Genomic DNA, 24,206 nt, shown 5'->3' with positions numbered 1-24,206 from the left:
GATATACATTTTCCAGTATTTTCCAGTATTTTCTACTGAGTATCATCTCGGAGTCTTACAGTTTTGTTCTTATAACTGTAGGACAATCAGTTTATTGTACTTTTTAGTCTCATTGAGTTGTTCTCTCTGATGAGACACCAACTTCAGATGTACTCTTAGTTTTGGTCTCATAGGCCATTATGGCCTCTTAGAGACGTTAATATATCATTTCATTTCTCTCTCTTTCTCTCTCTCTCCCCCCCCCTCGAGTCTTGTTGCAGAGTTTGTGCCTTACACAGTCTGGTGTGCCGCCTTTGTGTGCTGCCTTTGGTTTTCCCCTTTCGAAGGACTTCATGGAATCTGTTTCATCACCCGAGACCAAGGCCGCCCCAAACTTTATTTATTTGGAAGCACATATGTAGCTCTTGTCATCCGCAGTTACCTCATTAGGAGCCAGCACACTAGTTTGCAAGTTTGCCGTCAGCCTACGGCAGGCAGATTAGGGACTCGATGCAGGTTGCCTTAGTGGGTCGACAAGGATGGATCACCGACATCCAGTTCTTGGGCCACCGCTATACCTGGACTGAGTTGGATTTGGTAGCCCTCATGATGGACACCTTGGAGTTGAGTTTGACTGTAGTTCGGGAGGCTCAGGTCCTTTTCACTCGTTGGTGCCATGGGTTCTCCTCGGAGTCCGACCCTTTGGATGGACTGCAGGTTTTCCCGTCACCGTCTACCTTCGTGGACTCCCCAAGGAGTATTTGGAGCTACTCCTTGGTTGGAGTAGCAGGTTTTCCCAGCACCCTTTGCCTTTGTGGAGTCCCCAAGGAGTATCTAGAGCTACTCCCGACAATCAGGCACACCCTTGGACAGGTCCTTGAGTACCCCCACGGCAGTGTCAGCTTTCGTGCGGGTAGCTGGACTCCCCTCCCTCCGTGTGCTTCTCCCCTCGCCGGAGAACCTCCCTTGACACTTGGTGGTTCCTTGGTTGGACGGCTCCTTTCTTCAGTGGGTGGAGTGCTCGGGCTTGCCAGGTCAGTGCTTCATTTGTTGTCAGATGTGGCACTTGGTGTGTTGTTTCCGCCGCAAGCGCTCACACCCTATTCGTCAGCCTCTTCACCTGGAGCCCACACCCTTTGACGTAGCTTACCACCCTTACCTTGCCATCGACCTCCTCCCGCTCCCCACCCTCCTCCGCAGGTGCCTGCAACAACCAACGCTGAGAGCCTTGTGAGGCTTTCCTAATTTAATAATACTCTAAAAGACATGATTAGGATTAAATACAAGAATTTAAGACAAGTAGAGAGCGGAAAGCTAGGTGTTGTTTCCATTAACAAAGCCCTGTTTAAATAGGGGCTGAACAGGTACATATGAAGAGGCACATCCCTAATGCAGGGGTGTGACTCTTAGATGAAAAGTCATGTCTTTAGATGAAGAGTTTCATCATTTTACGAATAGTTATGTCTCTTGAGAATGAGACATGTCCTTTCATAGGTGACCCATGTGATAGGGTGTGACCCTTTACTGGTGTCCTTTCAATGATTAAGACTAAACAAGGTAATTTAGAGAGATTAAGTTACAATCGTGATATTCCCTCCCACTTAAAATAAGATCCAGGGTTATATAAGTGACTATTGTTGACTAAAGAACTCTTGAAGTAATTCTGGGTATTGTTATAAATCTTCATCACTTTGCCAATTGAATCTAAATCATCCAAATCTTTCCATTGTACCAAGAATTTTGGAATTCTATAATAATCTTCTGTCGAGTTTCTTTCTGTCGAACATCAAGAATCTTTTCTGGAATCAAAATCATATGCTCATCTTCGATCTCTGGAACATGATCTGAAATATTTGGTACAGTAGAACCTCCTTGTACAAATTTCCCTATCCATGATATGTGAAAAGTCGGATGAATCTTTCCCCATGAAGGTGGTAAATCCAACTTATAACTCAAAGGGGATTTCTTCTTAATAATCCGAAAAGGAACATAGTAACGTGGTCGTAACTTTGGAAAAACTGATTTCACTGTTTTATATCGATGAGGAGCCACGAACAAAAGAACCATATCACCTTCTTTGATTTCATCATGTCGGCGACGTCGGTTAGCTGCTTGTTGATATTATTCCCGAATTCAAATCATCTTATCTCGAACTTGAAGAAGAACATCTTGCATGTCTTGAACTAACTGATCCGCTAATGCCACCTTGTGTTGAAGAACGAAGTTTGATGGCACAATTGGTGTATGACCATAGGCGGCTTGAAAAGGACTCATTCCAATTAATGTGTGATGAGAATTGTTATAAGCAAACTCCATCAATGGTAGATAATCTTTCCAAGATGCTAAGCGAGACTGAATATAATGTCTAAGCATCTCGTCAAGGATTTGATTAACTCTTTTAGTTTGGCCATCTGTTTGTGGATGATACGTTGAACTGAATAATAAATTCGTGCCAAGTGACTTGAAAAGTGAAGTCCAGAAATGTCCTATAAACTTAGGATCTCGATATGAAATAATGAACTGAATAATAAATTCGTGCCAAGTGACTTGAAAAGTGAAGTCCAAAAATGTCCTATAAACTTAGAATCTCGATCTGAATTATGGACTTTGGCAATCCATGTATCTTGAAAACATACTGAATAAATAATGAAGCAATATCCGGAGCTTGAGCTGTCTTCTTGCACGGTATAAAATGTGCCATTTTAGACAATCTGTCGACCACCACTATTATCTGTGTATTACCTTTCGAAGAACAAGGCAAAGATGTAATGAAATCCATACTGATACTTTACCAACGTTCATTTGGTACTGGAAGTGGTTGTAGAAGACCAGCTGGAGCTTCTCTATTGGCTTTCATTTGCTGACAAGAGAAACATGCTGTAACAAACTTTATAACATCTTGCTTCATTTGAGGCCGATAATAAGAAGCTGCTAGCAACCGATATGTCTTGTTGATACCAGGATGAGCTACATAAGGAACCTCATGATGTTCCTTCACCAAGATTTAACGCATACTTGTGTTATGAGGAACACAGATGCGATCCTGATAATATAATAATCCATTGACGAGAGAATAAGCTGCATAAATCTTCAAATCAAAAGGATTAGACTGTGGAGTCGTAATCACTTGAAAAACATTTGCAAAATCTCGATCGTCTGCATAATGATTCACAAAAGCTGCTGGAATGTCGACTTGGACTGTAGAAATTGCCATTGCTAAGGCCTAAGGCATTCTGCTAAGAGCATCGGCCACCACATTAGAAAGACCAAAAACATATTTAATAGTCATATGGAAGTTTGCCAAATACTCCATCCATTTGCCTTGTTGTGCATTCATAACCGGTTGTGTAAAAATATACTTCAAGGAATGATGATCTGTCTTCACAACAGAATCTGCTCCTAAAAGATAATGTTTCCAGGCTCGATAAGCATGGACAATTGCCAAGAACTCCTTATCATACACTGGATAACGTGTTTGAATTGCTGAATGCTTATGACTGTCAAAGGCGATGGCTCGGCCTTGTTGCATGAGAACTGCACCAGTTGCAATATCAAAAGCATCTGTCATGACTTCAGAAGGAAGATAAAAGTTGCTGGGGCATTGGTTAACCCGAAAGGCATGACCATATACTCATAATGTCCATAGTTCGTGTGGAAGGCAATCTTGTGTTCATCACCTTCATGAATATGGATCTGATGATATCTGGACTTTAGATCAATCTTGAAAAATACCTTGGCGTGAAGCAACTGATCAAATAATTCATCAATCCGAGGAAGAGGATATTTATTCTTGATAGTGAGTTTGTTGAGGGCACGATAATCACTGCAAAGTCGCATTGACTTATCTTTCTTTTTTACGAGCAAAACTAGTGCACCAAAAGGACTCTTACTGGGGCGAATATGACCTTTGTCCAAGAGCTCCGTCAACTGGCGTTGAATTTCTTGGGATTCCACAAAAACAGACTCGATATGGAGCACGAGTCGGTGGCGAATTGCCAGGAAGTAAATCAATTGAATGATTTACTGGGCATCGAGGAGGCGAAACTAGGGGTAGTTCCGTAGGAAACAGATCCAAGTGTGGGGCAAAGAAGGGGGCCAAATATGCCACCTTGGAATTTTGATCAGGCATCGTCTCCTTCGTAAAATAAACCATTAAGAGTGTCGAAGAACAACCGGCCTTTCGAACTCACCGCTTTGCCTGTAGTGCAGACAAGGTTGGTGTGGAGGGTTGATTCGCGAACACCTCGGAGATCGACGTCCCTACCATCTTTGACAAACTGTAAGGTGTGGCTGTGCAAAAACCGATGAGAGGATCATACTGATGTAACTATTGCTGACCCAAGATCATATCGTATCGGGATAAAGGCATAACCCCAAAATCCATCTTATGGCGATATTGGTGAATGCGGAAGGAAAGTCGAGGAGCCATAGTGATGCAATTAAAACCCGATCCGTCTGCCAACTTGATCTCGTAAGTGTGGGGGCTGTGAATAGTTCGTATCTTCAATTGTTGCACCATCGCGATAGCCACAAAATTGTGAGAACAGCCGCTGTCAATTAGAACTGTGCTAGGACAGCCGGAAATTGAGCCAAGCAGTGTCAACACTTGAGTGGACACGGAGGTTGGAATTTTAGAGGCATCTTGTGTTTTTACCACTGAAGTAATTACGCAAGCCTGTGCGTGCTGGGATATAACCATAACACGTTTGCCTTCAGAATTATCTGAAGGCTGAACCTGAGACTTGTCTTTCGAGGTGGAAGGTCCCACGTTGGAGTTCTGCCGATTACTGGAACGTTTAGGACACTCAAACCAACGGTGACGACCCAGCCTTAAGCACCTGTTGCGCTAGTCGAGACCATTCTTCTGGATCCTTGGAATGCCGGAGGGTCTCTCTTCAGTTGAACGTACTAACCCCCCCCCCCCCCCCCCCCCCCCCCCCGCGGGCGGTGTGGAGCTTGGGAGGTAGGTGACTCAGAGTAGGCCCCTAGTGTAGCTTTCTACCTTTGTATTAGCAATGTAACATTCCTCTGAGAGCAGTCAGCCCCATGGAGGAAGCACCCCTATATGTTGTGTTTCTTTTACTCCTGTAGCAGTGCTTGTACTCAGTCTTGTAGGCAAGTCTCTTTTTAACTAATAGAAGGATCTCTTTTTTGGGGAAAAAAAGCTCTTTTAGCTGAATATCCTGCCATTTGAGACATTGATCTACAGGTTGCAAAGGTTACCCTAGCAAAGAGTCTAGGCTGTGCATTGCTTCTAGCTTGTATGCAGTCTTAGCATCAGCCATAACTTCTTCTTTTTTTTCCAGAAAAGAGATTTCTATTAAGTAATATAATATCATACAAAGAGAGATCTCAAACCAAAAGGTAGGGAGATCTCAACCAATCGGGGGAAACTCTGCTGCCATAAAAGCCTTGTTGGACTGGAGGAGAAGAAAATACTATGGTTCCACTCTCATAAATCTGCTGCGTTTTGTTTGTGTAGCTCTAGAAGATCCCTAGGTGGCCAAAAGAGTACGAACGATGTCATCTGCTCCCCTACCCTCAAAAAGAAGTTGTGGGCCAGACTGAGTCAATCATGCAACAGCACCCCAAGTAATATAGCTAGGATCACCTCTCAATCTGCCCAAGAGCTGGGCTATAGATACCCAGATCCTGTGTGCTCCTTTGCACTCCCATAAGCAATGATACACTGTATCAGATGGAGCTAGGCATCTAGGACAAGAGGGATCCAGGCCATCCACTGGTTGGTGGGCAACCCACCGTGTAGAAACAGCCAGAAGTAGGATATCTGGCTCCTCTTGTACGAGTGCCAGAGTCTCTGCCAGAATCTCCTGGGTGTAACGCCTCCCAGGGAGGCCTAAGAGTGGGAACTCTCTGGGTCTGTCCAAGCATGAGCACAGTGTAGCTGAAGAAAGGTATGATTCTCATGGGGTTAGTCCCATCAGTCCATTCCCACCACTTCCAGGGTCCCAATGTAGATATCTAGTAGGGCACAAAGCCCGGTGTCATCACCTGTACATCACATCCCTCCATCTTCCATCGAGATTGAATGGAATAGAAGGCAACTCCCTCTTCCTCCTCTGGCTTCATGCTGGCTTCGGGAATCCCAACACATGAAGGGGCACACCTGTCCCAGAAAAACCCCCAACCACAAGTGATGATACTCATGTAAAAATGTACCAGTGATCTACTGGTTATGTATAGCTACACTAATCTATGCAATTTGTCGGTGACTCCCTCTGAGATGTTGGGTAGTTGCCTCTTTCTCATCATCTGGAAGACACTTAAATTCTTCGAGTCAAGTACTAATGCTAGCATCTCTCCCAGCCTGGCCGCTGCATGTACCCAGCTACACCCGGGGGTCTGCCGAGATCATCTTTGATAAGGTCGTTCCACATAATGGGCTGCCTGTCAGTCTCATCTACTGATCTTGGGGGTCTATGACATAAAAATATCCGCATACTGTTCCAAGCGTGGATAATGGCATAAACAAGTGGGAGGACGGCGGGTGGTAATCTGCCTCAGAGAAAATAAAGCGTGTGCTGTGCCTCTGTAGTGGACTGGGATGCCCGTTGTGCAGGCACACTAAATCACTAGGGTCCTCTCTAGGGCAGTATACCCTCAGGAGTTGGCATAGGCTAGGGAGATGGTGACCTCTCTATCCCACGCCACTACGCACTCACACAGACTCAAGAACAGAACACCACACAAGAGCTACCTCAGTGACATACATGCAATGCAAGATGGAAGTAGACAAAAGTTGGGACACCACAAGACCATAAGACCATGTATTGCATTGGGGATCCTCGCTCAGTAGTACAACAGGCTCTCTCTATATACGATGGGCGTGGCGCCTTGGGCTATCATGAGCCAGGTGCTAAAAGTGGTCACTAACAGATGCCTTTGGAGTAAGTGAGAGACGCTGAGCACAAGTAGGTGAAGATGCCGTTGGAGTAGGTGAGAGGCGCCGACGAGTAGGTGGACGCCGCTTTGCCGGTCAAGTGGGTAGCCAAACTTGGAAGTGGGGTCGCCGGAGATTCCATTTTGTGTGGCTAGTGATTGGCCTTGTGGGCGCCCTTGAGGTTCACGAACTTTGGGATGCCTGATCTTGGGTTCACACAGTGAGGATGCCGACTTGGGGATGCCCGATCTTGGGGTTCATGGCCACCATATAGCCGCAAACACCAGGAGCCATGAGTCACTATCTGAGGAGAAGGATCAATGAACCAGTCTTCCCCGAGCGACCAACAATCCTCACTGGACTAAGCCTAGTGTTTGGTATGATCTCCTCCATACATCATCTCCTCAATCTCCCACCAGGCATGATAGAATACATGAGAAAATCTGTATCCTCCTAGCCTGGCAGAGCAATTGTTGGAGATAAGTGCACACTAGGTGTACTTCTCCTAGTCTAGTCTAGTCTAGTGCCATGTGGCACCTCTATAATTGTCCCATAAGTCAGTGAGTCTACTCTATCTTGTACTTATCACCTATATATTGTGGGTGTCACATCAATGAAAGAATCAATCTTGTGTCTTGTCTACACTCATCTCAAGGTATCTCTATGCTTTGTGTCTCCTTCTAGTCTTGCTCTCATTTCAGTTTCAGTTTCAGCTTTGTCTCTCCCCCATTTTTTCCTACATGGTATCAGAGCAGGTTTATCCTGGCTCCCCTCATCCTTGCCTCAAGCTTCAGTTCACTTCAACCCACTTCAACTCGCCTCAGCTCTCTGCTTCTACTTCAGCTCTCTTCACCTCATCCTCGACGGTTCTTAGCTCGTGGTTACTCTACTTCACCCCGACAACTATCTTCAGTTCATGGCAGCTCATATTCAGCGTCAACGTGTGGCGCAATTCCTCATGACAGCTCATCTTTAGCTCGTTGCTTTCAAGCTTCAGCTCCGCGTCATTCTACATCAGCTTGCCGTGAGTTTTGGGCCTCATCTCATGGCATCCTCAGGGCGATTTCAGTCAGCCTGTCATCGCCTTCATTTGCTGCTCCCTTTCTTCATGAAGCAGCCCGCATAAATTCAGATTTTTGTTGCCTCAATTCCAGCAACTTGTCCACTCACTTCATGGCTGCACAACTCCATGGATATACCTCACCTATGGTCAGAATCAGCTCGACACTTTGCTACGATTCTGAATCCTCATTGGATCATGTTATGCTGTTGTTTTCTCACATGGGACAGCCCCTTCATCTTTAGTTTATCAGGCTGCTCCTGGTTCTGCGAATTTCGAGGTATGGATGCTCTTCGTTTAACAATCCTCAGCCTGGCCCTAATGCCCACTTACTTTCACGACTAGCAAGTTCTTCATGCTTCATGATTACTTTCAGCATTCATGGTTTACCCCTCTGGATAGACTATCAAAGATATGGTTTTGAAAGAGGGAAGACCTGCTCAAGCTGGAGTAATCAAATCAGGATATCTAGATGTAATTTTCAGTCTTCTACTTTCGAAAAAACTCAAAATATAAAAATTTAATTTTCAGTTTTCATGGGATTAGACACTGCCCTTGCATTTCAGCAAGTGGTAAGACCTTCCCTTCATCTATCTGTCTCTCATGAACGGGATTAGACACTGCCAAATATGGTAAGACCTTCCCATCTCTCTCATATTTGTCTATGCTTTCATGCTATCTACCACCATTGATCACCAATGATGTAGATCATGGGGTAATGTCATGTCTATTTGTCTACATGGACTTATCTTTGTCCCTATCCAAGAGGCACCCCTGCATTACCCACTCTAGCAGGCAGATTGCCTGAGGAGGGATTATCTATCAAGGTCCATCTCTCTGTCTATCTACAATCAGTCAGTCTCTCTGTCTATGTGTCTATCTTGTGTGATCTTAGAGTCACATGTCTCTGACACTCTGTCTATCAGTCTATATGCCTCTCTTTTGTGGATTAGCTACCCACATTCTCTTGGCATTTTCTGTCTATGTCCCCACTTATCTTCTATCTGTCAGACTCTCTCATGTCTATCTGACAGTCTCTCTCTCTGTGGGACCACTCTACTGGCTGATTGCCTCTCTCTCTGTCTGTCTATGATCCACTCTTGTCCCTACCCTTGTGGACCCATATGAGGATATCACTTGAGGAGGGGTGTCTCAGGATCTTGTCTATCTTATCTTCTGGCTTGTCTCTCAATCCTTGTCTAGTCTATCTGTATTGGTCTTATCTTTTGTCATGTCATAGTCTTGTCTTTTTGTCTTCCTTCTAGTGTCCACTTAAGGAGGGTGTTGGAGATAAGTGCACACTAGGTGTACTTCTCCTAGTCTAGTCTAGTCTAGTGCCATGTGGCACCTCTATAATTGTCCCATAAGTCAGTGAGTCTACTCTATCTTGTACTTCTCACCTATATATTGTGGGTGTCACATCAATGAAAGAATCAATCTTGTGTCTTGTCTACACTCATCTCAAGGTATCTCTATGCTTTGTGTCTCCTTCTAGTCTTGCTCTCATTTCAGTTTCAGTTTCAGCTTTGTCTCTCCCCCATTTTTTCCTACAGCAATGACCTGCAGAGGTATGCCTATCCTCGAAAAAACTCTCAGCCAACTCGGATGATAGTCTCCGTGAAAGGTCCCAGGAAGCCACTCATGCGGAATAGCTGCATCAATCTGATCAATAGGAATGCGAGAGCCCCTAAGATGCTGAGTGGATGCAACTCTCCGATCCTCCAGAAGACTCTTAAAGGTCTTCCAAGCAAGAACTGTGTACGCGCATCTCTCCCATCTTGACCATTGCATATAACGAGATGCACCAAGTGGCCGACCAGCCTCATCCCTAATGAACTCATTCCACATAATAGGTTGTCGGTCAGCCTCGTCCAAAGACCTAGGAAGCCTTTGTCACAAAAAAATATCTCATGCTTCTCCATGCTCTGACAATGGCTGCAATAAGAGGGGAAGATGGTGCCCTAATATCAGCCTCTGTGAACAAAAAACGTGTGTTGGGCATCCAGTCTCTCCTGACCCTGGGTGTACATCTGGAAATTTGAGACAAGAAAAAATCCTTCCAAGGCTCAGTGCCTGGTAGGAAACCTCTGACCACAAGTTTGCAAAGCAACGCCGTGCATTGAACATCCGGATCGATAATATTCAAGCCCCCTCTCTTTTGGGCTGAATAATTGTGAGCCAAGCTACCCTAGCACGAGTGTCCGAGGTACCATCCAAGCCCGACCAGAGAAAATTTTGTATCAATCTCCGCAATTGGCCAATGCACGCACGAGAGAAGCACCAACAAGAGGCAATAAACCAAGCTGAGGCAAGCAAAACCTGATTAGCCACCAAAGCTCTGGAGGCTAAATCTAATCTCTCGGAGCTCCAATGGAGGAGCTTCTTCCGGATACTCATAAGTACCGGAGCAAACTGCTGTGCGGGAGAAATATCAATCCCAACTTGGCATCCAAAATATCTAGCAGTACATCCTCTGCTAATCCAAGTAAAACCAAGCTCTGCACCCCAATCAACTCTCGGTGAATCACTAACCCAAAAACCAATAGATTTGTGCCAATTAATGAGTGCTCGTGCTGCCAAACAGAACTTCTCTAGTGATGTGAAGCCTCCAAAAACAGGGCTGTGTCATCAGCTAACTCAGAGTCAACCACCTCCTCATGACTACGAAGAGGAAACCTCAATCCTGAAATACGAGCAGTGGAGCGGAGAAAGATGCTCATGGCCTCTGCAACTATGATATATAATAAAGGGGCTAATGGGCAGCCCTGTCGTACTGAGCGAGAAATCTGAAACTGCTCTCCTCTATCACCGCAAGCAAGAACTCTACTATGGGCATCACGATACATGCATGAAACTCCCTTGATCCATCTCTGAGAGAAGCCCATATGACTAAGAGTATCCTCAAGAAAGTCCCAATCCACTCTATCATAGGCCTTCTCAAAATCCAAGAGCAGAATGGCTAAGAGATGATTGCTCGCTTTAGCCCATTCAACGGCCTCCCAAAACGACAAAATGTTATCAGAGATGCTCCTGCCGTGTAAGAATCCATTTTGGGTATCATGAATAACATCCTGCAAAATTGGCTGCAATCTGATGCTCACTGCCTTAGCAAGAATCTTATAGGTAGTCCCAAGTAAGGTGATAGGTCTCCACTGGCCAATCAATGTCTTATCCCTGCTCTTAGGAATAAGATAAATAAGCCCCTCAATGAGAGAAGAAGGCATAGAACCTGTGTCCCACATCTCCTGCAAAGCCGATGTTATCTCAGCCCCAATCTCATCCCAAAAAGTAGTGAAAAAAATAGGGGAGAGGCCATCCTCCCCTGTGAGGTAAGTATCCAGGGGAGAGGCCATCCTCCCCTGGATACTTACCATGAGGTAAGGCATGAAGAGCATGATTGAACTCCTGCATAGAAAAAGGGGCATCCAGAGCAACACACATCTCCTCGGTGATCAAATGTGGCAATGCATTCCAAACCTTCCTCTGTGCCCTGTGTCTCAGACCAGAATGCGGCTTAGCACTAAGAAACTGGCAATAGAAATCGGTGGCAATCTCTCGCAGGCAAAATGACACCATGTCCAATGATGCAAGCCAAGATCAAAGCTGAAACAGAGATACAAACACCACCCTTGGTACCAACAGCCGGTGACCAAAAGGTGTGTCCCGAGAGAAGCTTGCCTGATCTCCCACACTGACTAGCATCCAGTTTATGCTCTTGCAAGAGCAATATATCCATAGGTCCACCTGTGACTGCACAATGAAGCTTGTTTCCGTCGATGTGGAAAAAAACCCCCAAGACCCTGAATGTTCCAAGAGACAATCCTCATAAAGACTCAAGGAACGACCAGATCTCGTGGTTGATGAAGGACCCCCTTTAGAGGCGGAAGTACGTCTCGCATAGGTAAGGGAGGGAAAATCTAACGATGTAAACCTTACCTCTCTCTCCCACTCCGGGGAAAAGCTAGGGCTAGTCCTCAGAACTGGAGAGGTACCATGACAATGCGAATGTGCAACATCATCCTCAAGGGTGCAATCATCCTGTAACTGTAATGCAGCATCCTCCTGTGAGGGATCCAGATCATGTGCCTGCAAGGCCTCATCCTCCAAAAAAGGATCAACATCCTGTGAGGCAAGAGCTGCATAGGGGTTAGGGTGCTCCACAGGGAGTGTGGGTGAAGGGGCAGGTACGGGGGTCCGAGGGTGCCTGCCATCCCTAACCACAACCCAACGCTGTGTGGTCTGCTGTGTCAAAGGAGCAGCTGGAGTCTCGGCATCTGTAGAAGGCCTCTGATGGGCAGGACCACGGCACCTCCTAGCATGGCCCCTCGATCTAGGACAATCTCTAGCAATGTGACCGTGTCGACGACAAATCCGACACTGGTCAGGTCCTGCCTGCAATCTCCATCCGCGGAAATGAGTTCCGTCAGGTCTCTGAAGCATAACATGATCATCAGTAATCGATGGATCAGGAAAGAACAAGCACAAGGACCCGGGGTACACCATCAAGAGTGGCGGTAACGGCCGCGGAAGCTGAGGCGGGAGAGCTCGGGAGGATTGGTACCTCTAGAACCTGGCCAAAGGATGCCCCTATGGAAGCTAAAAGCTTCCAATAGGACCGAGGAAGAGCAGGGAACCGTAGTGAGACCGGGGTAAGGCGCTGATCCTCCACCACTGGATCAAAGCCCACATGGTACTGAAAGAAGAAAATCTTCCTAGGACCACGAGGAAAGGGGCTGCTAGCCAAAGCCTGAGAAGTAGCTTCTGAAGAATGAAAGTCCACCTCGAAGAAGCCTCAACCAAGTAAACGAGTATCCTGAAAGTGCACAATCAGCTCCGAAGGGAGAGCTGCTAGAAGCCATTCACGGGCCCGTGAACGAGAAGGGTGGGAACCATAAACTCTCGCAACAAGGGTAGTCTGGACCTCAAGGTCAATGTCGTGCTGAAGAGAGGTGAGCTCGTCTTGTGAAAAATTGATGATTCTCCCGGCCAGTGGGGGTGATGAGCGATTAGCTGCGGCAGAAAAAGCCATAAGACCAATCAAGAAAAGTGGGCGGCCGACTTGAATCCAGGTAAAATAGCTGCCCGGAAAACGGGAGCAGAGGAAGGGGGGCAAAGGCGGGGAGCAGCTGGGGAAGCAAGGGCAAAGGGGCAGGCGGGGGCAGCAGAGGGGTAGGCGGGGACTGAAGAAGGCAGGGGGCGGGCAGCAAAGGGGGAGGCGGGGCAGCAAAAGGGGGGCTGGCGGGGGCAGCAAAAGGGGGCAGGCAAAGGCAGGCGGGGGGCAGGCGAGGGGCTGACGGGGGCAGCTGAAGGGCAGGCGGGGCAGCAAAAGGGGCAGGCGAAGGCAGGCAGTGGGCAGCACAGAGGGGCTAGCGGGGGTAGCTGAAGGGCAGATGGGGACTGAAAAGCTAGCGAAGGGCAGAAGTTGGGCAGGCGAAGGGGGGTGCGAAGGCAGCAGATGGGCAGGCGAAGGCAGCAGAGGCAGGCGGGAGCAGCAAAGAAACAGGCGGAGGCAACAGAGGGCAGGCGGGGGCAGCAGCGCAGGTTCATGTCACTTCAGCCCCATGGAAGTGATTTTGAAGCATTCGTCACACTGATATTTTGACAAAGAATGCTGTGAAATAGCTCTAGAGGCACAATTTCCTTTTTCTAAAAACCCCTAGAAGATTAGATCCTTCTATTAGTGAAAAAGAAAAGCGTCTGCTCAGTGCAGACTACAATCTTCAAGAGGGTTAACAAGCTACAAAAATCCCCACATACAAGATATTTAGGGAAAAAAAAACAGAAGGAATTGTGGGTTTTTTTGGGGAAGGGAGTGTGGGGGGCTCCCTCTTTGGTTGACCGCTGTCGAAGGGAGGCTACATCGGCGGAGGGGAGGAAAAGGTCATGCTGAGGGCCTGTACCGCCAAACAAGTTCGGAGTTCCCATAGGGTGAAGAAGGGGCCAGGCCCTCCAAGTGGGCAAGAAGGCTGCTCCGTGCTACTCATGTGGTCTGAGTCATCTTTAAGCAACCCCAAAGGCAGTGATGCTGTGAGGCTTGGAGGGTGCCACAAGGTCTGGAAGAAGCTGGGCTGCCTGCAATGTCTAACCATGTTTCCACCACTGGAAGTAGTCAAAGGAACTGGGTAATCTTCTGAGGCTGGAAGCTTTCCCAAAGCCCTTGCGAAATAGCCCAGACAGAGGTCTTGAGCCTGCTAATAGGCGGTGGCAGCAGCAGGGGTGCCATTAATCTCTTGCAACAAAATGCAGCAAACACAGCCGGGAGAAAGAGGTGACCCATTTCAGATTGGGAGGTGAGGCTATGGGGATAAGCCAATCCGGAGGCAAGTGGATGTGAAGGTTGAGATGGTTTCAACCTTGAAGTCTTGCTAACCTCTCCTGCTGCATGTGGGGAGGTAATTCTTAAAAGCATAGGCAGGAGCCTACCATGTCAGCGGTCTCAAACTGAGCTGTACCCAAGAGATGTGGGAGCAGGCCTGAAAGAAGTGTCTTGAGGCAAGGCCGGCAAGCTCATTCCACATCAACGGCTGGCGTAGATGCTCCCCCTCATAGGTGGGTGGTGACCAGAAGAGGGCGGGGTGAGAAGAGCATCCAAGGTGCGGAAAAGGTTTGCCGCGGGCCCCGGGGGGGGGGGGGGGGGGGGGGTGGGGGTGCTCTTGGCACACTGGCATGTGTCGCCCCTATCCACAAACTGAGTACCATTTTTGAGGAAAAATATGCGACAACAGACAATGAGCTGCCCCAGCAAAGCTCTGCCAGTTCAATGATGCCCGCCCTCCCTTTGTGGAGGGGTTGCACAATGCCTCTCCAAGCCACCTTGGTTGTGGCTGCTCTACCAGTGCTTCTGGTCCATAGGAAGTTACGGCAGATGAGAGGCTGGATGTGACGAATGCACGAGAATGAGAAACCCTAGCACAAAGTGATGTACTACATGGTGGCCAAGAGAGCCAGCTTGGTGGCTACCACGCTGGCCTGCCTTTGATAACCTTGCTGAGCTCTCCTCTAGTTGCTCACAAGGAGGGGTGCAATCTGTTGCTTTGAGATGGTGTCAGTGCCCAGTTGGCATCCAAAATACTATGCTCTGGGGCCTCTGGAAATCCACTGGAAAGCATCAACTGGCTGCCAAGTCGCATTAGGGGAGGGCCCCACCCTAAAGCCATACGAATTGTGCTAGTTGATGTGCGCCCCGAAGTGAGGCAAAACTCAATCCATGCAGCAAAGTGCTGAAAATTCCCTTCCGAACTGGAAAGGTAAGCCATGGTGTCATCTGCGAATTCCACAATCCAAAGCTCCTCCAAGGTGGGAATAGGTAGGCTTAGCTGTCCACGTGCCACAACTGATCACCTTGGTGAGGATTTTGTATGCAGTGCCAAGGAGGGTGATGAATCCGTGGCTTTAGAAGCAGGTGGAAGAGAAAAACCACACCAAAGGCCTGTTGACATTCACTAGATAGTTGTAAATGATTCTTTGATGACCACCGTCCAGGTGATGAAATGATCTCTTTTCCTCTTCGGTTCTCAATTTTTCAGTATAGACTCAAGTGTTGATCTGGGTCTCGGCCATGACCATGATTGTCGTAGTGATGCTCGATAGGGTGCCAGCCACCTTGTGGATAGGGATGCGAGTATCAGTAATGTGGCTTTAGGAGGGCTTTAGATCCTGGTAATTTCGAAACTTTTGTCATCTTTATTTTAGTTTGTGGACTTGCTTAGTTAGGTGAATTTCATCCAATGCATGTCAGGTGTTTGAAGCAACTTTTGTTACATATTTTTGTTATTGATGTCAAAAGCCTATGCATAACCAGCCTCAAGGCAAGATAAAGGTTGGAGGGAGAAATAAGCATGAAAAAAAGGTTAAAAAGTTTCTCCTCTTTTTCTTTCGCACCCCCCCCCCCCCTTCCCCTTCATAGGCAATGGAAGACATGGTTCAAGCAGAACGTGAAGCTTGGGAGAATCGCGCATTGTCTGCGATCAAAAAACATGAGCAGCTCGAGAGAGACCACCAAGCACTCAAGGAAGAGCTAGAGAACACAAAGTCTCTCATGCAAAAAGCTGGCCTTGGCATTAGGCTCTCTGCACAAAGTGTGAGAGAGTTGAGGAACGGGGATGTAGACCTAAGAACTTCAATCACATGCTGAAATAGGTGTGAAAATGAGCATTCTTTAAAATTTATTTATTTTTTGGTTTGGCCTATAAATCAAATTTTGATCAAACATCTCTTGACAAAAATTAAGAATTGATGAGATCCTTAAATTGAACGTTTCTTGCAAAATATTTTCATATTCTCAAGAATAGAGGAGATCCTTAAACTGAAAATTTCTGTCAAATACTCTGAGTCTTGACCATGTCTGTGTGCATTCGCGTAGTTGCACTTGTCCATATGTTCCCTGTCAGGCCCCCAAGGTCTTGCCATTTTCTTTCAAAAAAAGATGCAAATTAGTCTCCAACACCATTAAACTTAGTGTGCCAAGTAATCATGATCTCTGCCTGAAACTGAATCTATTGATGTTGATACGGAAACAATTAAACTGCTGTTATTTTTCGTACTTCAACTAGCTTTTCTGAGCTATTAAAATCTGTTCACGTTGCTCAAGATATGTTGTTCTTCCTCACAATGAAAACCTTGTGAATAAAAAAACAGATCTTGAGAGGTTTAAGAAACCTCCAGGTCCACCTGTTGGTGGGCTCATCCATGCAGCCCACCTTTCAACTTGTTGATCCTTGTCCACCTTAGGTCCACATTCCTCTGCATTCATAGCATCCTCTTTTATTAGGTATAACTAGATGAGGTAAAGAAACTCCACCTTGCCTTCCTGTTTTTGTTTTAGGAGCCGGGGTTTATATGGCACAAAATGTGTCCCGTAAACTCGCACAAGGTCACTAGTATACTCTTCTGCATATCTCTAGTCACCACCTTTAAGCTGCATTTTTTATAATCTCTTGTAAATGACAATGTTTCAACACCCTCCCTTAATATACATTACAGAATTTTTACATGTAATCATTGAAAATTTGCAATGTCATAACTCAAATAACTAAGGCTTATGAAGTAATAAGAAATGTTGTTAATAAGAAAGCAAGTCAAATAGGGCGAGTTTGAAGAGTTTAGAGCAATATATACACTTCTTGGGTTGCAAAGTCCATTTAGGGAATGTAAATGTAGTTCTCACTTTAACTTTCAAGAGTAGCTTATGCACAATGAGAGTGCCATTGCCTATGTAGCAAAATTGCCAATCTTTAAAGCCCTTCATACTTAGTTGCTAAACACTCATGGTGAGGTGCATTACAACCCATGTATGTTACTTATTGTAGTATGGTAAAAAATGTGAGAATTCAACTTCATTCAAATAAATTTGAAGTTATTAATGGTTGGTATTGTTTGAAACAACCTAGGTTGTATATGCATCTATGATTTCTCCAAGTCATTGCAACCTTGAGAGAAGAATAACATATTTATCAATTTCCTATATGGGTTTTGTAACCATCAAAATTAGTTCCTTGTTTTAAAGGAGGTATATTGAACATGATTTCCAATTCTTTAATAGGTGCATCTCCATTTTTCCTTGTAGTTGCTTGTTATGATAAAATTCATGCCCTTTTTGGACCAAGTGGGAAAAATAACGATGCCACTTAGAATCCCGATACAACGAATGGATTGTCACCTGGGCTTCCCCTTTAGGACTACTTTATGATAAAACAAATCAAGTTAATCATTTTTAAAATGATTCATGTAATGCTTAAGGCCATTGTCCCTTTCAACTTTATCTTCATCTTTATGCATCTCTCCTTAATGGGTAGTGAATCTGCCACAAAGAGTGGATACTTGCTCATTATGATAAAATTCAAAACATAAAATTTTATAGTAAGAATTCAAGACTTAGCTTTTTTTTCTTCTTCTTCAATTGTTCTTGTACTCTCTAGACATGCATTGTAATTCTATTGTCAAAACAATAAAACCTTGTAGATTGTTTATAACTTTGTCATCCACCTTGCTTAACTCAATGTCACCAAATTTCTCTTTATTGAGACTTAAATTCAAGTTCACTTACAAGGCTATAAGAATAATTTTGAGCAATACCAAGGATAATATCAACACATTGCTTGCCTTCATTCTCCATGTCAACCTTGGATGATGTCAAGAAATTCATCATCAACACTTTCGGATGATATTGCTTTTGAAACATTATGTAGTGTTTCATGCTCTTGTATCCCAAACACTTTCAATGCACAGTGAGGGACATTCTCTCAATCCAAGAGGTAAAGGCCTTTCAAACACACTAACTTGGAAGCTAATTTCACTCTAACAAATTTTTTTCACTTCTTAATCAAAATTGGATTACAATGGATATTTATAGTAAAGTTCCACTATGATAGAGTGCATTACGTGGCCAACTTGCAAGTGAATTATCTCACCAATACTATGATAAATTGCATTATGTGGCCAACTTGCAAGTGAATTATCTCACCAATACTATGATAGATTGCATTACATGGCCAACTTGCAAGTGAATTATCTCACCAATCTTGAACTTGATGGAGATGAGATTTCACAGATAGGGGCAGCTCATAGGTCTCTACAACTTATAGAGATGAGATTTTATAGACAGGAGCATCTTATATTTTGTTAGGGTGTATAGGGACATGAAAACTGGCTTCTGACTCCATTTTCATCACAAAATATATGAAATTCATGTAAAACACACTCACCATCATTGTTACTTCTCAAAAGCCTATTTTTTTGCTTGTTTGATTCTCAACATTTACTTTAAATCTTTGAAAATTCCAAGCACATCAAATTTTTACTTCAAAACATACATGCATATATAACTTGTGTAGTCATCAATGAATGTGAGGGCATATTTGTATCCTTGAAGTATTGGGGTTTGAATCGGTTCCCACACATTTGTGTGAATGAAATCCAATATATCTCTTGCTCTTGTGGTAGCATGATTATTAAACTCTTTCCTTGATTACTTTCCCACATACAAGTTGCAATTACTTAAACGTGACAAACCACGAACCAGACTCATTCTTCTTCTCAATAAAACCAATGAATTGGAATTTCCATGTCCATGCCTTTTTTCCATAATTAATTCTGAAGTAGGTATATCTTTGTTTGATTTGCATTCAATGAATGTAAGTTTGGACTTGATGTAATTAGCTTGAAAAGCTTACCTTTCATGATCTAATTGTCAATGACATGATATCCTTTGCTTTTATCTTTAATAAAGAATTGTCTATTTTCAAATTTCGCTTTTAATTTTTTAACACTATTTATTCTATTGATAATAAATTCTTTAATACATACAAAACATTTTCAACTATACTCTTGTCACACCACCATTGTGCAAGTGTAAGAAAAGGAGGTCCTCTTAGAGCTTGAATGGGACAAGATAGATGAAAGTTTACATTACATAGCCAAGGGTTCCATGGAAACAAGAAGATGTATTAGTGAAATTGATTATATCTTGATTACTATAGGATTAGGCCCAATAATTGGCCCATATACTTGGCTTTCCTTCACACCTATTAAACTATGCATATGCCCAAAATACAAGCATATAGGCCATAATCCATAGACCTTATACATAGTAATATGTACTTGGCCGCATCTCATGTCCATGGGCCCATGCTTGTTACAAACTATTGCCACCCATATGTTTCATCCTCGAAAACATTAGCATTCAGCTCAAGAGATGGTATTTAGCATCAACATAGCATGTGAGCCATGTGTCATATACTGCTTGAAACGATACAGCTATAAAATCTGTTCATGGAAGCAGACTACCATGAAACGTCCTCAAGGGGTAAACCTTTCCATTTCACCAAGTACTCCACTAGAGAACGAAACACTCTTTCCCTCTTGCCCACAATACTCTATTTAATCATGACATCCTCACCCATGGGAGCAAGTGCATCCACAACTTGCATATATGGACAACCCAAGAAAGCCTTCAAATGTGATACATGGAAAACATCATATATCCTAGTGGTGGGAGGAGGAAGTAACAATTGATAGGAAACTTCCCCAACTCTCTTCAACTTTGAATGATTTATAGTAACGATGGGAAAGATTTGTGCATGTGTTGCCTTTGAGTAAGCCATATCTACTCTTTCAGAATTCCCAAAAACACTAGATAATGGCCTTCTGTAGGCATCTTCATAATTCTTCATTCTCTCTTATGACTTTTTAAGGTTGTCTTTGCATTGTTGGAGTATGGATTGCACACTTCATCTCTTGCACTTGGATTCATACCATCTCTTGCACTTGGATTCATACCATCTTTCTTGAAAACGATCATTTGTTAAAACACTTTCTACCCATACATAGCCACAAATGGTGACATTAATAAGTAAATACACTCCATGAATTGATGCACCACTTGTGATGCCAAATATCTCACTGGGCATCAAGTGGGTTTCCTCTTTGTCAACCTATCTAGCACCATATAAATACCATCCCATCTCTTTTTTGGTGATAGGAAGACAAGTGATGCAGTCCATAGCAATATGCATCCTTTTGCCTTTTGGAATAAGCAGGGACTAAAGAAATATGTCCCCTTTATAAGTAGGATTATGGTCCATCTAACATGGTAATAAACATTTGGACACAATGGCATGCACATCACTCTAAAGCCCTTTTGAATGGAAACTCTTTCTCACACCATCATATGTAGAGCCCCAAATGGCCCACAATTGGTGAAGAGTGCATTTCATCCACAACACATTTTATTTGAATCCTTGAAGTGGGAACAAGATAGACTGTCCTTCAAGTATACGAGACCATTTCCAATATAATAATGAGGCAATTCTTTACATGTACCATGCTGCATCATATGGTTGAATCCTCATCCACCATTAGGAAAAATTTGGACTCACAAACTGACCCTCTAAGAGCTTTCTCTCTCTTCCATGAATCAAGATAAAGTACAAAAATAATGTTATAATATTGCTCCTCTCTCTTCTCTTTTTGAATCTTGTACATCTCAAAATATTAGTTTTATAATAGATTCACTTATTATTTAATTGACTGTCCAAGAACTGTACTAGACCTACTCAGAACTCGAATATCTCAAAAACTATTTTTTTATTTGAGTTGGTTTCGAATATCTCAAAAGATATGACATTCTAGAATGCCCAAATTCATTTATGACTGAAGAAACAATCATTTCGTGATTCTGGAAGGATTTTATCTTAAAAATGGAACATCTTGATTTGTACTTTGTATTTCATAATTTCTTTTTACAAGTACGTAGATTCGTGCTTTATCTACATTCTGGTGCATTTTTATGCTTTTTTATAGAGATTTGAAGCGAATAGACATTTTTTAAGATTTTAAGAATGTGTTTAGATTTATTATTTTAGAGAATAGTGCATACGAATTTTCCTTTTTTTGTGATAGAGCTTCTTCTTCTCTTTAGGTCATTTCTTCTTTCAATAGCTCATTTCTTTTTCTACTTTCAAATTTGCATCTCCAAACAGTTTGTATTTCCCTCATGTTCTATTGCACTTGTTCACAACAAAGCTAGAGAATGAAGAGTGATTTGATTTTTTAGTGCCATTTTCTTGGAGCCAACAAACCATTTCCCTCTTCATTAATCTTGCTATCAAGGAAAGAAGCAGCAAAGAGACAACACAAAGCCAACACAGAGAAGCAACATAGAATAAAAATGGAGGTTAGTAATGTTTTGATGTTGGTTATGTTCAATTGAGTTCTATAAGTTATGTTTTCCTGTTGGTTATGTGCACTACTATTCGTAAATAATAAAGTTAATAGTAAGATATGTTTTACTATTGGTTAATAATAATAATATGTGCATTATTATTGGTTAATAATAATATATATATGTTAAAGTTGGTGTTAAGTTACACATATGTGTTAATAATCATGAAATTTTATGTAAGTTTTCTTATAGGCATTGATTGTACTCAATGGAGATAGTGATGCATCTAAGTGTTTTTAGTTTTTTGATGTTTTAGGAAGCAAGAAGCTCTAAGAAGAGAAGTATACACTTCCAGAGCAGCTAGATGAAGAGTATGCCCCATTGTACAAGATAATTGAGGTTTCAATGATGAATCCATCGGTGATGAAATTACACAGAATAGCAGGGAAAAAACATATAGATCTTTAGGTTGATGGATCTATATATCCACCAGATCCTATTACGCAATAATCTCCCCAATTCTTAGGACTAACATCATTTGTCAAGTACGTTTGTGAGGGTAATGTACGGTTACAGGGTTATACTAGAGACATGCAACCCAAGCCCATGTTTCTGCACAACAGATCATGAAACTTAATAGATCATTGTTGGCAAAACAAGTAGAGAACAATGTTTTGCAAGATGCTATGCATGACATGGTAATGCAAAATGTCAGTTTGATTAACTAGGTTAATGATTTACAGGCTATCAATAAGAAGATGAAGACAATGTTAGAGAAGACTGTCACTTATGGGCCCACAATGACATGGGAGGTACGTGAACACCAAAGGTTATATAAACCTATGGACATGTTGGCAAAGACAGGTGGACAATACAGGTGAAGGATCTATGCACAATGTGATAACATGCAAAAGATGTTTAGCAATCTAGAAAATGAAGTGAATCAAGGAATTGAAAAGGTACTAAAGATATGGTGAAGTCCACGCTTTAATGCCCAAAGTTTAAGTCAGTGGGGTGGTGATGAAGTTATCATACAATGCTTACAAGAGGTAAGTGATTCCTTCACATCAAATGATATTCAGGAAATATGTGATAAGGTAGGAATAAGCTCTCAATCTTATGGCATGATATACAAACATTTAGATACAAGGTTTAAAAAAGTGTTGCAAAAGAAAAGGGTATTGCCTCTTCCTAAACCATTTCATGTGGTGCAAGCATGACAATCATTAAACAGTAAGGTGGAACAATTAATTGGTGAGTCAATGCACTTATGTCACAAACGTGTATGCAAGTATGGGTCAAAGGAAGTGCTGTTTGTCTTGCACACAAACAATTTTGTATTAGATGTATGCAAGTTACAATCTCTAATGGTAAAATTTTACAATATATTGCAGAATGTGGAGACAAGCTAAAATTTGTTTTGAAGCTTGATGAAAGTGAGGTTATCAAAGGTCAGAAGTTAGAACGTGTTAGTCTAACTCTCATGAATAGAGCACTGGATCCTAACATCTTGCCTGGTCATCCTGAATACTTTATTGTACAGCCTGAGAATGAAATTTGTTAGCTTGTTGCATTTGAAGTACCAAAGGAAGATCATGAGATTTTGAAGATTTTCTTTAACTTGACACAGATACCTAATATAGTGCAACGTCAAAATCATGGTGAAAGTTTGCATGTGGAAGGTTATGGTGAGTATCAAGTGGAATGGCACCTTGCTGGAGATCTCAAAACTTTGAAGTGCATGTTTGGTGTGTCAAATGCAGCAAATGCAGAGTTTCCTTGCATATATTGTACGCGGTCTAGAAAGAAAGGTAAGAATGGGAAGAAATAGGTAGATAAGGGTGTCCTACACATGATCAATTTGTATGCCATGGGGCCAAATGGTCCAAGTAGATCCTAAGTGGGATCCTATTCTTGACATCCCCTTCACAAGAGTACACTTTTGCACTTTGCATGCACTAGTGAGGATCATAGACAAATTGGTTTATGAATATGTGTGTTTTGCTTTATAAAATGCAGCCAGCTTCTGATATCCAAGAAATATGTAAAAGGGTGGAATAATTATTATCTGGGATGGGTTTACATCAAGACCAAAGTAGAAATAAAGAAGGATGAAAAAAGTCCGGAGCAAGAGGCAATGTACCACGCAAGCCTTGCTTTGGCGGCTCAAAAGCAAGAAAATTCCTCTCTGCACCACGAAATGAAAATGGAGAACTACTAGTACAACAACCAGAGAAATATGAAGCATGGAAAAAGTTACATATGGCCGTTCCTGATTGAAGCAATGGAGAAAAGACTAAAGGAGCAAAAGCAAATGTGTGGATTACTCTTGACAAATTGGCAGTGCTTTTGCAGAAGATGACATTTGGACCAGATGATTAGGTGATTGGTATATTTTATGCATTGTTGAAGGAGGTGATTGGTATATTTTATGCATCAGTTTAAGGAGGTGATTGGTATATTTTATGCATCAGTTATTGAAGCCTGGACTTCAAGTAGTATAACACATTACATGGTTATTATTATGACATTACAATTAATTTATATGGTTTTAGAGACTAACTATGATTACGTTGTTTATTGATGTAGTATATATTGCATGCTCA

General features: G+C 43.0%; 1 protein-coding gene across 1 annotated transcript in view; it reads left to right on the top strand.

Moving 5' to 3' along the window:
- LOC147610860 (uncharacterized) overlaps positions 1 to 16,228 on the top strand; it is a 104,154-nt gene extending 87,926 nt beyond the window's left edge. The window contains exon 18 of the mRNA XM_086785486.1: positions 15,847 to 16,228. Within this exon, the coding sequence (XP_086641612.1) occupies positions 15,847 to 16,074 (228 nt within the window). The 3' untranslated portion in view covers positions 16,075 to 16,228. The remainder of the gene's footprint in view (positions 1 to 15,846) is intronic.
- Positions 16,229 to 24,206: the final 7,978 nt, after the last annotated feature.

This window comes from Cibotium barometz, chromosome 48 (genome assembly GCF_041138505.1).
Source record: "Cibotium barometz isolate CiBa-2024 chromosome 48, ASM4113850v1, whole genome shotgun sequence".
Classification (NCBI taxonomy): Eukaryota; Viridiplantae; Streptophyta; class Polypodiopsida; order Cyatheales; family Cibotiaceae; genus Cibotium; species Cibotium barometz.
The sequence above is the reverse complement of the archived record's forward strand: the minus strand, read 5'-3'. Positions and strand labels throughout refer to the sequence as shown.